Source organism: Lithobates pipiens, unplaced genomic scaffold (genome assembly GCF_037356315.1).
Source record: "Lithobates pipiens isolate NorthernLeopardFrog02 unplaced genomic scaffold, aLitPip1_a1.2 Scaffold_19, whole genome shotgun sequence".
NCBI lineage: Eukaryota > Metazoa > Chordata > Amphibia > Anura > Ranidae > Lithobates > Lithobates pipiens.
The window spans coordinates 246814240-246828568 of record NW_027507764.1 but is presented as its reverse complement, the minus strand read 5'-3'; the positions used below and the strand labels follow the sequence as shown (position 1 = coordinate 246828568).

At 44.7% G+C, this 14329-nt stretch overlaps 1 protein-coding gene across 1 annotated transcript in view; it reads right to left on the bottom strand.

The window, feature by feature from the left end:
* NFX1 (nuclear transcription factor, X-box binding 1) overlaps window positions 1-8131 on the bottom strand; it is a 167133-nt gene extending 159002 nt beyond the window's left edge. Inside the window, exons 1-2 of the mRNA XM_077491886.1 lie at window positions 7922-8131; window positions 4645-5700 (exon numbers count right to left, since the gene is read on the bottom strand). Of these exons, the coding sequence (XP_077348012.1) occupies window positions 4645-5700; window positions 7922-7943 (1078 nt within the window). The 5' untranslated portion in view covers window positions 7944-8131. The remainder of the gene's footprint in view (window positions 1-4644; window positions 5701-7921) is intronic.
* Between the last annotated feature and the right edge of the window lie 6198 nt (window positions 8132-14329).

Below are 14329 nucleotides of genomic sequence, written 5' to 3'. Positions count from 1 at the left end.
GTCCCAGTGGACTCCCGCTTTAAAGTAGAAGCAACCCCAACCCCCCCCCCTCTTTTTTTTTTTTTTTTTTTTTTTTTTTTTTTTACTTTTACCCACAGGTAAACCTATAAAATAAGACTTACCTGTAGGTACAGTGAAAATCTCTTAAACCTACAAGGTTTAGGAGATAGTCACACTGCATGCAGCCAGTGATGACACTGGCACATGCACTCTCAAGGGACAGAATGCCCATCCTACAGCCTGTGACTCCCACACATGCGCAGGAGCAATGTCACTGCAGTGGGACCGGACTGCCAGAAAACGTGAACCCAGAAGACCAAGGTGAAGATGGAAGCCCTGTCAGTGGTGACACCTTGTACTAAGGCAAGTATTTCATAATGTGCTAGTATGCAATGAATACTAGCACATTATGCATACAGTATCTCACAAAAGCGAGTACACCTCACTTTTTTGTAAAATATTTATATGTTTTCATACGACAACACTGAAGAAATTACACTTTGCTACAATGTAAAGTAGTGAGTGTACAGTTTGTATAAAATTGTGTAAATTTCAACACAGCCATTAAGGCTAGGTTCACACCATAGCGATGCGGGAACGCCGCGAATCCGCGGCGTTTTCCCGCATCTCATGCCTCCCGCCGGCAGTTCACACTGCCCTATGCGGACTGCTGGGAGTGTCAATGAAATGTTAATGACACCCCAAGATCCGTCCGCATATCGCAGTGCGATCTGCACACTCGCACAGGAATCGGATCGCATGGTGTGAACACCCATGCGATCCGATTCTGCTGCGGACCAAAAAGGGTCCCGTGCGAGTTTGCTGCGGGAGCGATGCGAATTCAGCCATACTATCTGTATGGCTGAACTCGCATCGCTACGGAGATCGGATGTGATTTGCACTGCAGTGCGAATCACATCCGGATCTCTCACCCACAGCGGTGTGAACCGGACCTAATGTCTAAACCGCTGGCAGCAAAAGCGAGTACACCCTTAAGTGAAAATGTCCAAATTAGCCATTTTCCCTCTCCGGTGTCATGTGACTTGTGAGTGAGGTGTACTAAATTTGGTATTATTGCTCTCACTGGAACTTCAACATGGCACCTTATGGCAAAGAACTCTGAGGATCTGAAAAAAAAAAAAAAAGAATTGCTGCTCTACATAAAGATGGCCTAGGCTATAAAGAAGATTGCCAAGACCCTGAAACTGAGCTGCAGCATGGTGGCTAAGACCATACACTCAGAGCAGGCCTTGCTATGGTCGACCAAAGAAGTTGAGTGCACGTACTCAGCGTCAAATACAGAGGTGGTCTTTGGGAAAGACATACGAGTGCTGCCAACATTACTGCAGAGGTTGAAGGGGTGGGGGTCAGCCTTACGCCACCCACTACATCAAATTGGTCTGCATGGCTGTCATCCCAGAAGGAAGCCTCTTCTAAAATATGGTGCACAAGAAAGCCCACAAGCAGTTTGCTGAAGACAAGCAGAATAAGGACATGGAATACTGGAACCATGTCTGTGGTCTGATGAGACCAAGATAAACTTATTTGGTTCAGATGGTGTCAAGCATGTGTGCCAGCAACCAAGTGATGAGTACAAGGACAAGTGTGTCTTGCCTACAGTTAAGCGTGGTGGTGTCATGGTCTGGGGCTCCATGAGTTCTGCCGGCACTGAGTTCATTGAAGGAACCATGAATGCCAACATGTACTGTGACATACTGAAGCAGAGCATGATCTCCTCTCTTCAGAAACTGGGCCACAGGGAAGTATTCCAACATAACGACCCCAAACACACCTCCAAGATGACCACTGCCTTGCTAAAGAAGCCGAGGGTAAACGTGATGGACTGCCCAAGTATGTCTCCACACCTAAACCCTCTAGAGCATCTGCGAGACATCCTCAAAACAGAAGGTGGAGGATCGCAAGGTCTCTAACAACCACCAGTTCCATGACGTCGTCATTCCTGGAGTGGCAACCTGTGAACTCCATGCCCAAGAGGGTTAAGGTAGTGCTGGAAAATAATGGTGCCCCACAATATATTGACACTTTTTTCCCCAATTTGGAGATTTTCCCTTAGGGGTGTACTCACTTTTATTGCCAGCGGTTTAGACATTAATGGCTGTGTGGGTTATTTTGAGGGGACAGCAAATTTACACTGTTATACAAGCTGTACACTCATTACTTTACATTGTAGCAAAGTGCCATTTCTTCAGCAACACACACACACACACACACACCAACCATTTGGTGCCAACGCTATAGTCAAAAGACTGCTACAGTGCAGGCTTCCTTTGCCAGGAGGGTGTACATGGTCATCCTGCTGCCCAAGCATGTGCATGATGATCGCTGAATCCTTGAGGTAAAGGGCCAATCCCAGCAGGCCCTTTACTATGGGATCTGCTGTCAGTCAAATGACTGCTGATCACAGAAGTAAACAAAAGCCGGTAATCCACTTGTTTCCCCTTATGCCATCAACGTGAAGAAAAGAAGAATGTCGTTAACAGGCTTCCGTTAGAGGGACAATAGTTCCCTTAGTGCTACCAATCAGTAAAGAAACATTACCGGTTTGCAAAATATGAAAAACACATTGTTTTTCTAAAATGTTTGACCTTTTTTTTTTTTTTTGGAAAAAAAAAAAAATTCAGGAAGGGGGTGAACAGTAAATAAGTGGTTAATAGAACCATTCCACCCAGCTCCTCCATTCATAAAAGCCGGTACTACAACTTCTATGAATGAAAAGTGATCTGGAGTAGCTGGATGGAAAGCAAAAGGCCGTTCCCCCCTTTTTTTGAAGTAAAAGGAGGGTTATAATCCCCGTCAGATTATTATTTTTTTCTCCATCTGTGTCCCATTGCGAAGATTTCGCATAGCAAAGATAGTCCCATAGCCAAAAACAGGAAGCGAGAGGGAGTAGGTACAAAGTAAAGGGAATTCGTTGGAGACCCCCAGGTGTTCCAATCCCTCTCCACTCCATCCAAAGCTACAAAAAATGTTTTGCCTTTAGTCACACTTTAAAAGCGGAGCTCTAGAAAATCCAAAAATTCTCAATTACAGTGGGGCTGCATCCCACTGCAGGGGTTAAAGCAGAGCTCCCACCAAAAGGGGAAGCACTGATTATCCGCCCCCTCTCCCCTCCGCTGCCACATTTGGCACCTTTTGGGGGGGTACCTGGTTTTGACAGTGCGTTTGATGCTTTTCAGTGCTTGTCCCCTCCCCTTTTCTTAATTTTTAATTGGGACCTAGGCGATCCGGTGCATTCCAGTGCATTTTACTGCATTCCATTATAGTTCAGTGTAGAAAAAAAAAAATGCAACATGTTCTACTTTTTTCTGGAACTGACTGCACTGGTGTGAACTATGCAATTGGAAACCATATAACCTACTATCCCAGCATTTGATGCAGAGGAAAAAAAAAAAAAAAAAAAAAAAACAGCACCCTGCACTGGACTGCATGTGTTGTGAACCAGCCCCAACTGCTTGCATCTGTCTAGGGGATTTGGAGAAGCATATTAACTTAGCCGATCGTCCGCTGCTAAACCAGTTCCTGCAGCCTCTTTTCCCCCATGCTCTGGGGGTCTAAGGTCCTCTGACATCAAGACCACTTTGATGTGAGGATGCCAAGGGACCACTGCCAAAGCTAAAAGAGCAAAAAAATCTTGCAGTGTGGAGAATTTTCAAGTTTCCAGGAGTTAGATTTAAAAAAAAAAAAAAAAAAAAAAAAAAAAAAAAAAAAAAAAAGGGGATGGGGGGAGGGGGTGGAGTGGTTGCAAACTACGGCTACGGCGCATGACATGTTTTGTTATAAAAAATAAAAAAAACAATCAACTTTACAATCATTTAATACTACTTCTTGATGCCTAATATCAGAATACAATACATACTCTAAAAACTTACAACAATTTAAGGGGATATAATCGCACAGATATTTCTACATGGGTTTTTTCTTTGCTCACATTGACAGGTAGAGAATCAGAATGCACAAAATTTCAGAAGTCCTTTGTACAATACAAAAAAAAAAAAAAAAAAAAAAAAAAAAAAAAAGGAGAAATTATGTACATGGCACTTTTACTGGTGTGCACTGCAAAACACAGAACAGAGAGTAACAAAGTGAATGCCCATGGGGAACAAATGCCCTAATCCTTACACACATTATCTGGTTTGTATTTCTCTCATATTTGACCACTGAAGCGTACCCTCCTCCTGTCACTTTGCCTTATTGCCAAAGGCCTAGCTAATGTCACTGAATGACAGGCACAATGAGAAATATGAACGCTGATTTTTGACATGACAAAAATATAAACCGAACTTTAGATATTAATTCTTAAAAACTAACCGGTTAAAAGTTGACCATTCCTACCTTTAGCCAAAATTCATATTAGCATGCACCTCCGCATTCTGATGTGAAATAACCAAACATTTGTTTCTTACAAATATTTTTTTTTTACCTTACTTACTTTTAGATTTCTCTTGCCTGGTTTCCCTAAAGGCACTAGTGATATAGCCCTGGATGCAAAGATGCCCATGGGAAGGTCACATCACTAGTGGCTTCAAGCATCCCCAATCTGCAGATTCTTGTAGCAGGGAAGGCTCCCCCCAATGAATGTATGGATGTACTGTACATATGCATTTATATTAGAGCCACACTCACCTGTATGCGTTTCCTTATTCTTTGGCAAGTCACGTTTCTTCCATTGGCTTCTAAACCCAGGCTGCATAGATTGTTTAGAAGCACGGTCTTGAGAGGAGTGTTTTCTTCCTGCATGCTTCTCTGCATCTGCTGTCCAGTGGTGTCCATGGGACTTTGGCTCCTGATATGTGTTGGACAAGGGAGGCTCCTTTACACGATCAGTTTTCTTCTCTTTAGATGAAAAAGTTGCTGAATGACTTTTATCATGTCTTAAAGGTTTGCTCCCCAACACTTCATCTGCCTTACTTGGGTGATTATCTTGAGGTTTTTTCCAGTTCAGAGATTCCCGTGAAGGCTTAATTCCAGGACCTGAAGGTTTCTGCTTCTCTTCATTTCCTCTGATACCTTCATAATGATCGAGTGATTTGAAGCGCTCTTCGTTACGATTCCCTGATTTCGCAATGTCTCGAGGTGGTATATTTTCAAACATTTCTTCTGTTTTTTGCTTGGGAGCTACCCGTTTCTCCCGCTCATACAAAGGTTTTGTTCTATCACGGGGTCCACGCAGCGATCCTCCAGACACATGCGTCAGTCTCTTTGGCTTGGCACCACGGCTATCAGCGCTGCCAACTTCTTTCTCACTTTCTGATGAGCACAGGTCAGTGGGCTCTCTGGTTCTCATGCGCCAGTCACCAAGAGGTGTGGTTGCAAATGATGGTCTCGCTGAGGTGTCAGAAAGAGGCTGCCTTGGATGGTTTCTTGTGTGGGATCTTTCACTTCGAGAGCGATGCCACCTTTGATTCTGAAAGCTGTGGTTCTTCACAGGTTTGTTTGTGATCTCTGGGGATCCTAGCCTTCCACTGTTATTCTTGGCAGAGCTGTGGTAGGAGTGCATTTTCTGTGAAGGACTGTCATTACTTTCTCTAGTTGGCTGATGTGGTAGAGAAGAGGGCGCGTTACTGGTTCTGCCCCAATTTTTGTTGCTTTCAGCTCTGCCATGATTTCTCCAGTTAGAGTGGTGACCTAAGTGTTCTCTAGGGATGAAGTCAGCAGCTTCAGGATTGTACTTTGTTGGTCCTAGAAAACAAAATACCACAAGTCAAAATCAGAACATGTTAAGTGAACCAAAACATTTTATCAGGCACCTGCAACCACTTTAACAAATAACTGCACCTATAGGTCATGGAAGGACTCAAAAGCACAAAAATGCGCAATACTTTGTTACACCGCACTACAGGTAGCCCTTAAGTGAAATCAAGTCCCACACAAATTAAGATTGCCTAGGTTTATGCATTTTGCTTACACAAAAAAACAAAACAAAAAAAAACCCAACACAACCACAGTATGCGCAACAACAAAAACACTCACGTGAATAAATACAAAGTGTCAGAAAAGCCAGATAGTGGACAGTACGGGGAGAAAATGTCCCAGACCCAGCATCAGTGAGAATAAACATGGCCCGTCAATGGCGTCAGCGGGGAGGAACGGCAACCTGTCAATGGCGGCAGCAGGGAAGAACGGCGCCCTACTGTTGCTAACAGTGGGAGGAATAATGCCCCGAGGACTAGATAAAAGTAGGCAAAGGGCTTCAGTTTGGAGACTACTGCAATAGACTTCTGTTGAATGGACTTGATTAATGTATTCTGACAGCGGATAGTTATTACTCCTCCACCTAGACTGTGTGGATGGAAGAATCCAAACTTTTTTTCCCCCTCAACCTTCTGACTGAAAAAAAAAAAAAAAATTTTTTTTTTATAAAAACCAAAACACAAACACACCACGATCTGATCCATCTTGTTCAGCTTAAAGGGGTTGTAAAGGTTCATGATTTTTCACCTTAATGCTTCCTATGCTCTTGATTGGATAGATTGATAGCAGTGCAGCTAGTGGCTCCCACTGCTGTTAATCAAATCCAATGAAGTGGGCACCAGGGGGCGGGGCCAAGTTCTGCATTCGGCCTCTATGGACGATGAATTCTGGACTCGGGAGCCGGTGTTCTGGCGTATAGAGTCCGGGCATCACATAGTGTCCACTCCGTACTGCGCAGTACGGAGCAGATGAAACGTCGGAAAATCTCCTCAGCTGAACGGCGCCTGCACCGTGAGTGGAGGTGGTAGCCCCACCATCCAAGCGGACATAGGGTTGTGAATTTTTGGGGGCCGCTCGCCACGCTTCGGGCTCGGCCTCGCTGCGCTCGCCTCTTTTTTATTCTAACTCTATGTCCACTTGGATAGTGGGGATAGAACCTGGACTCACGGCGCAGGCGCCGTTCATCCTCGGCAATTATCGGAATCTGTGTTCCTGTGTACTGCGCATGCGCAGTACGCAGGGGACACTATCTGATGGAGGACGCTATTTGACAAGACACCGGAACGCCAAGTAACCCCCCCCCCCCCCCCCGGGAAAATGCTTCTCCTAGGGGGGTTATCTAATGTGGGGAGGAGCCATGAGAGCCGCAGAAGAATAGGTTCAGGGCCACTCTGTGCAAAACCAGCTGCACAGTGGAGGTAAGTATAGTTTTTTTTTTTTTTTTTTTATCCAAACCTTTACTGTCACATTAAAACGGACACAAATGGAATGTGACTAAGCTCTCTAGCTCTATTGACTCTTATCAGACTGTTCCCAGCTATCTCTGTAAAGCACAAAACACCTCTCCTTTGTTAGGAGAGATGTTCTGAAATCCTCACATACTTCCTGTCCATAAAAAAAAATAAAAAATAAAACAGAAAAAACAAATACAGCCACCACATCCAAGAAAACTGCAATATATAACATTTGTACTCTCGGGTTTAGATACACTCTACAAGATTGTCTTGGTATCCGAAGGTCTGGGAAGTCAAACATATTGATCTTGTCATCAGAGCCATAAAAGAGGCTCAGGCACTGGATCGCAGGCACTGGATCGCACCCCTGCTCTAGAAAGTATCCGTTTAGTATAGAAGAGATCAGTGTCAATCGGATACCATGACAGTCCCATCTTGTGGCACGTTGAGGAGGATGGGAGAACATTGGACGAGGTCGATGTTTAGCAGTCAATGTCAGATTGTTGTGGTTGGGAAATCAGAGTCCATTGACATGATGATGGCCTCCATTTACCTAGAATGAGGCTGGGGGTGAGGACTCCATGTGATCAGAGCCCAGGGTCGTGTACTGAGCTATGGTTGATGTCAGCACTACACCCTGTATATACACTCATTACATGGACAACACACAACTCCCACCACGGAGCCCCGAGCCGTGCTGTACAGGGAATCCCTCCATTGTAAGCAGCAACATGGAGAAGGCTTTCCGTCCTTACCTGATGGCTGCGCCTCCGCCATACCTCCACTGCCCGCCGCCAGTCCGGGGGGGGGTGTCTGGTGCGGATCACGTGACAAACTTTCCCCTGGACTAGAACCCCCAAGAAGCTCAAACAGCGCACTCCTATCACTGAGAGATCACCGCGATCCTGCCTGCCGCTGACGTCACCCAGCCAGTCACCGTGCCCTTCTCTTTCCCTGAGGTGCGCATGCGTACAGGGCACCCTCCTCTTCCACACGCTTTTTTTTATTCCTCAACTAGCTTTATGTATGGTGACAGAAGAAGTGACAGTGCTGAAGTTACCTTGTGCTATACCGACATCTGTAAACCTGGATTTGATATGACATGTCTCTAAACTACTACTGTATTTCTTTACTTTATAATACTTTGAAAAATTGTATTAAAAAAAAACGATTGAAAGTAAAGCATATACCTCCCAACTTTCTGAGATGGGAATGAGGGACACCTATCAGCAAAGGTATGCAGGCATAGGACACGCCCCTTGCCATGCCCCCTTAAAGGAGAATTGTACAAAAAAAATGATTGGTTAAACCCACAAGTGCTTTTTTCTACCACTACTATGCCTTTATATTGGCTTCTGTAATTTACAAATGCAACAATTTAGAAATCAGATGAAAGATTTAGCACTGGAAAACACGTTTTGATAGATAAAAAGTGAATTTCATATACAATTATATAGATCAGACCAAAATGAGGGACAGATGAGGAGGAAAGAGGGACTTTGTTCCAAATCAGGGACAGTCCCTCTAAATCTGGGACAGTTGGGAGCTATGGAAAGCACCTTGTAATAAAAACTTGTATTTAAAGTGTTACTAAACCCTAACCTGCATTTACTATATCTGATCTCCCACAGTACACAGAACATGGAAATGTAATAGTTTTAGTAAATATAAACTGCTAAATACCTTTTCTCATCAGCAGTATATAGCAGTCTTATGGTTAAAGCTTGTAGGAGGAGTTTAGATACTGCTCTAGCTGTCTTATAAGACTGCAGGACCCCTGGCCATCTGTCTGGACAGTGCTAATTGGCCCTGTGTTGATCTCATGTGCTCTACCAAGAAAAAAACAAAACAAAAAACTATTTAGCAATACACACCAAGCTGAGCATGTGCAGCTTCTCCCCTACCCTCTGTTCTATCCAGAGATGAATTGGGGGCACTGGAAGAAGGTGAGGATCAGAGAAGGCATGATCAAACAGCCTTTTTACTAAATGCACAGGTTTAACCTCTTAGGTTCCACAGTGAGTATAACAAGTTTAGTAATACTTTAAAGTAGAATTCCCCCTTAACACTAAAATCTCTACATTTACAGACATCCACAATCTACCTCTAACCCAGTAAAGAAGAAATCAGTATACATACATTTTATGAAGCCGATTCGACCAGATCCCACGCTGAGCTGTCAATATCGGCTTCACGGTGGAGACGGGTGCAGAGGACACAGCAGACAACAGAAGCCCCATAGTAAGTCTATGGGTGGCGTCACACCCCATTCATTTCACAGACGTTGTTGTGTCCTCTGCAGAGCTTCTGCTGCTGGAGACCGGATCGGTTCGCCTTCAAGAAAGGCATGTATACTGATTTCCTTTTTACAGGGCTAGATAGGTGAGTGTTAGATCATGGATGTCTGTAGATGCAGGGATTTTAGTTTAAGGGTGGACTTACATATTAAGCATTTATGTATACAGAAATGACCGTGCAAAAATTCTGTGGAGATTAAAGATGGCCTTGCGGTTCGCCCGGCGGTCGGTTCATGGCGAACTTTGCTCATTCGCGTTCGCCAAACCGGCGGACTTCTGGCGCTGTTCGCGGCGGACATATTTGTTTACATTGTGAAGAACTTTGACCCATGACACATCCATCATGGGGTACAGGACAGCCAAATGAGACATTTCAGCACATGGACATACCCCCTACCTTTTAAATAAACCTGATCTGGCGGCCATTTTACATTCTGTCTTTTGTCAGTGTAGGGACAGGACGCTGTGTGGAGCAGGGACAGTCAGTCTAATCACTACCTATTACTATTAGGTCCACAAAAGTTCTTTTAAGGACTGGTATAGGTGTACAGTATATGGGGTTGTAATACACTTATAATATACTTTCTTTCAAATATAGAAAGCATATTATAGTGCACTACATGCAGTGCTGCTGACCGATTCTGCAGCTGTCGTTTCTCAGTGTAGGGACAGTTTGGTTTTTGGAGCAGGGACAGTCTGCAATTCACTAGCTACTAGCTAGCTACTACTAGGTCCACAAAGGTCCTTTTAAGGACTGGTATAGGTGTACTATTTGGTGTGCAGTATATAGGGGTGTAATACACGTATAAAATACTTTCAAATATAGAAAGCATAGTATAGTGCATTTCCACTGTGCAGCATTGTGACTGCTGAGCGTTTCTGCAGCGATACTACAAAGAGTGACAAACGCAATTAGAAAAAACGATTATAACTGGTGTGATAGACCAGTGGCCCCCCAAAACGACAGATTGAAGCAGGGTGTTATATACCTTCTTCCACATACATACTGCACTTCTCTAGAGACTTTTGTCACAGGGTCATTTAAAAAATGACAGGCAGAGGAAAAGGCAGGCCCTTCCGTAGGGGTGGTAGGGGTAGGGCAGGAGCAACAGGCTTGAGCCAAAGTGGCAAATTGCAGAAGGTGCATTCGATTACGTCAAAGGACGCACCAGACTTGGTTGAGTGGCTCACTCAGCCTTACTTTCTGCACCCTCCTCATCCCCTCGATCTGCACCCTTTTCACTCTCTGCTGTGTGCACCCCCAAAGAGACTACCACCAACACCACCATTTACCCTCCGCTTGAGTCACAGGAATTATTTTCTGATCCATCACAAGACATTGCCGATGTGGAGCCATTCTTCGCATTGGATCAGGAAGAGGAGGTAGCTGTGACGAACGCGGGTGTCAGATCCCTGCCCTCCTCGCTAACTGGCGACAAAGGACCGGCCAACCTCACACCACGCTGTCACTTACGTAACAATGCCACACTCAGCTGCACCCAACACAAAGATTTTCCAGCTTGCGGGACCACAATCTAGGTGCGGGCAGCCTGAGAGCGATTGTCACTGGGCTAATTACACAATTTACCCTTTAACTGCCACCACCCCCATTTAAAAGACAGAGCCGGGGGGACTCGTAATTTTAGCAATACCAATTATAAGTTTAGAATACGCACCTGAAACACACACTGCCACCACAGACAGGTCTGCTCAGTGCCTTGCTCTACCACAGTAGCGCCCTTTTAAGAGACAGGCTCGTTTATAGTTTGCATTAAGAGTTTTAAAGACAAGGTTAACACTTTTCAACATAAGGGTTTATTATGAAAAGGTCAAGGTTGGTGCAAATAAAATATTTACAGAAAAAGGATGTTTCAAAAAATAAAGACACTATACAGCCACAAAGAAATAAGGTAGAATTGGGAAGAAAGAATACTTGCAATTAATGTCCGAGGGTTGATCAGAGTTCGATAGATGAGCAAAGGTAATCGGTTCTCAAACTTGGCAGATGTTCTTGCTTGGATGGTAAAAGGAGAACTGCCCATTGCCTTAGCCTCTCCACTTTTCTGTCAATCAAAGGGGGTGTTGACAGCGACCAGTGACCAAATAATCTGGTCATCTTGTTTAGGGTTGGTTGCTGGGAGGTGTCTACACTCAGGACCCTGTCTCAGGTACACTTTGTGATGCATATTCATATCTCTGCCTCTCTACTGTTTATAGACTGTAGATATCCATTTTAGTGATCAACATGATATTTGCTTCAAAACAAGTCCACACATGACAGGTTTCCCATTTCAGGGTTACCTAGGAGGAGTAAGGGGTCCCAGTGGCTTCCCATATGACCTGACATAGGGGTGTCTGGACTTGAAATGTTAGGAATTATCTGAGGAAACTAAATATATCCATATTATGGCTATGCTATGATTACTTTGGAAGTTATAAGAAATGTTGAAGTTTCAAAACTTTACTAATCTGTCTGCACTCTATGTGGTTTGAGGTATTTACGACGGGTATCTGTTGGTTCTCTGAATGGAGAGGGTGACAGTTTTATGACAGGCCTGAATATCTTGCCAGGCAACTTGAGCCTTGTTTATTGACCTAGCCTGGTTCTGCTTCCTCTGCTGAGATAATCTTTCTTTCCTTTTGAAAATTTTAAAAGCTTTGGATTCCTAAAACAGGGAGGGGGGAGTTCAGATTATTCTAAGGTCATGGCTGCTTTCCAAACAACATGGAAACTAGTTACAACATCTCCTGTCCCGGACATGATATTGTTACACCTCCCTCCTTAGGTGGTTGCATGGGAGGGAACTACAATTTCCCTCCTGACGACTCTTGCGCGCTCAGCTTGTCGTGACAGCCCATCAGCATTGCCATGGGTGCTGCCTTTCTTATGCTGGATGGTGAAATTGTATTGCTGTAGAATTAAGCTCCACGAAGTAGTTTGCCCTTCTCTCCAGCAACCCGATTTAGCCATCTCAAGGGATTGTGATCTGTGATCACAGTGAAGTGCCGTCCATAAAGGTACGTTTGTAACTTCTGGAGAGCCCACATGATCGCAAGACACTCCTTTTCGATCGTGGCGTATGCTACTTCCCTGGGAAGCAGCTTCCAGCTCAGGTAGAGGATGGGATGCTCCTCTCCGTCATCATCCACCTGGCTCAGGACTGCACCCAATCCATAGGCAGAGGCATGCATCTGCACTAGGAAATGACGGGTAAAGTCTGGAGCCTGTAGCACAGGGGCGCGGGCCAGCGCCTCCTTCAAGGCCTGAAATGCCTGCTCACATTCTGGTGTCCAATACACCACCTTGGGCAGTTTCTTTTTGGTTAGGTCAGTCAGAAGTTTGGCCAGGCTAATATAGTTACATACAAACTTCCTATAGTAGCCAGCGGTCCCCAAGAAAGACATAACCTGCTTTTTGGTTTGGGGGTAGGCCATGCCAGGATGGCATCAACCTTCCCTGTCTCGGGTTTCAGGGTGCCTCCTCCTACCCGGTGTCCCAAGTTCTGCACATCAGTCATGCCAATCTGACACTTACTGGGTTTGACGGTCAGATTGGCAGCTGTCAGTTGGTCCAGGACCTGTGACAGGTGCACCAGGTGTTCTTCCCGCACAATTTCCACCAGCATCTCCATTTTATCCCTGAATTTTAGGACGTAATCCACAACAGAGACCTCTGGGTCGGCAATCTTGCCCTCCCAGGTCTCACGGATAAGGTTCAGAGGCCCTCTTACCCTTCGTCCGTACAGAAGTTCAAATGGCGAAAAGCCTGTGGACTCCTGAGTAGGGATGAGCCGAACACCCCCCGGTTCGGTTCGCACCAGAACTTTCGAACGGACCCCAAATTCGTATGAACTTTAGAACCCCATTGAAGTCTATGGAACTTGAACGTTCGAAATTAAAAGTGCTAATTTTAACAGCTAATATGCAAGATGCTGTCCTAAAAAGGGTTTGGGGACCTGGCTCCTGCCCCAGGGGACATGGGTCAAAAATGCCTAAAATGTTTTTAAAAATGGCCGTTTTGGCGGGAGCACTGATTTTAAGGACGATTAAAGTGAAAAAAAAGTGAAATATTTCTTTAAATATCATGCCTGGGGGGTGTCTGTAGTATGCCTGTGAAGTGCCACGTGTTTCCTGTGTTTAGAACAGTCCCTGCACAAAATGACATTTAACGGAAATAACATCATTTAAAACTGCTTGCGGTTTTAATGTTATATCTGGTTCCTGCAATATGGTTGAAAATCATTGAGAAAAAATGGCATGGGTAGCCCTCCCTGCCCATTACCAGCCCCTTTGGGTCTTGTACGCATATTAAGGGGAACCCCGCACCCATATTAAAAAAAGGAAATGCGTGTGGCCCCCATGCCCTATATACTCAGAACAGCAGTATACAGGTGGTGCAAACAAGACAAACACTGAATCTGTTTGTAATTTTGAACTGGTACATTTTTAAAGTGTAGCTCCACTCAAAAAAACTATTTTTAAGCTTTTTGGAAAAGATAGGGAAGGGTTATCACCCCTGTATAATTTGTTTTGTCGCCCATCTTCTTTCATCTCACTTGCTGTTGTCTCCTTCCGTTTGCAAGTAGGAGATGTTTGTAAGTTAAATGTTTGAAAGTAGGGGCCTGCCCTATATGCTCTGCAGAAATGGCGGAACAAGGTGTTGGTTTTGCCACAACATTGTAAGCCCTCAAAGTGACTCTTGGTGGGTGCTGCAGCGCCCTGCTGTGAACGATTATATCAAGAATTGTAATTACATGCCATTGTTGAACAGTGGTAGAAAAATTGACCTTTGGTGGTTGTGGTGCTGGTGTCACAACACTATAAGTCCTCACAGTTACTCTGGGTGGGTACAGGAACGGGGCCTCC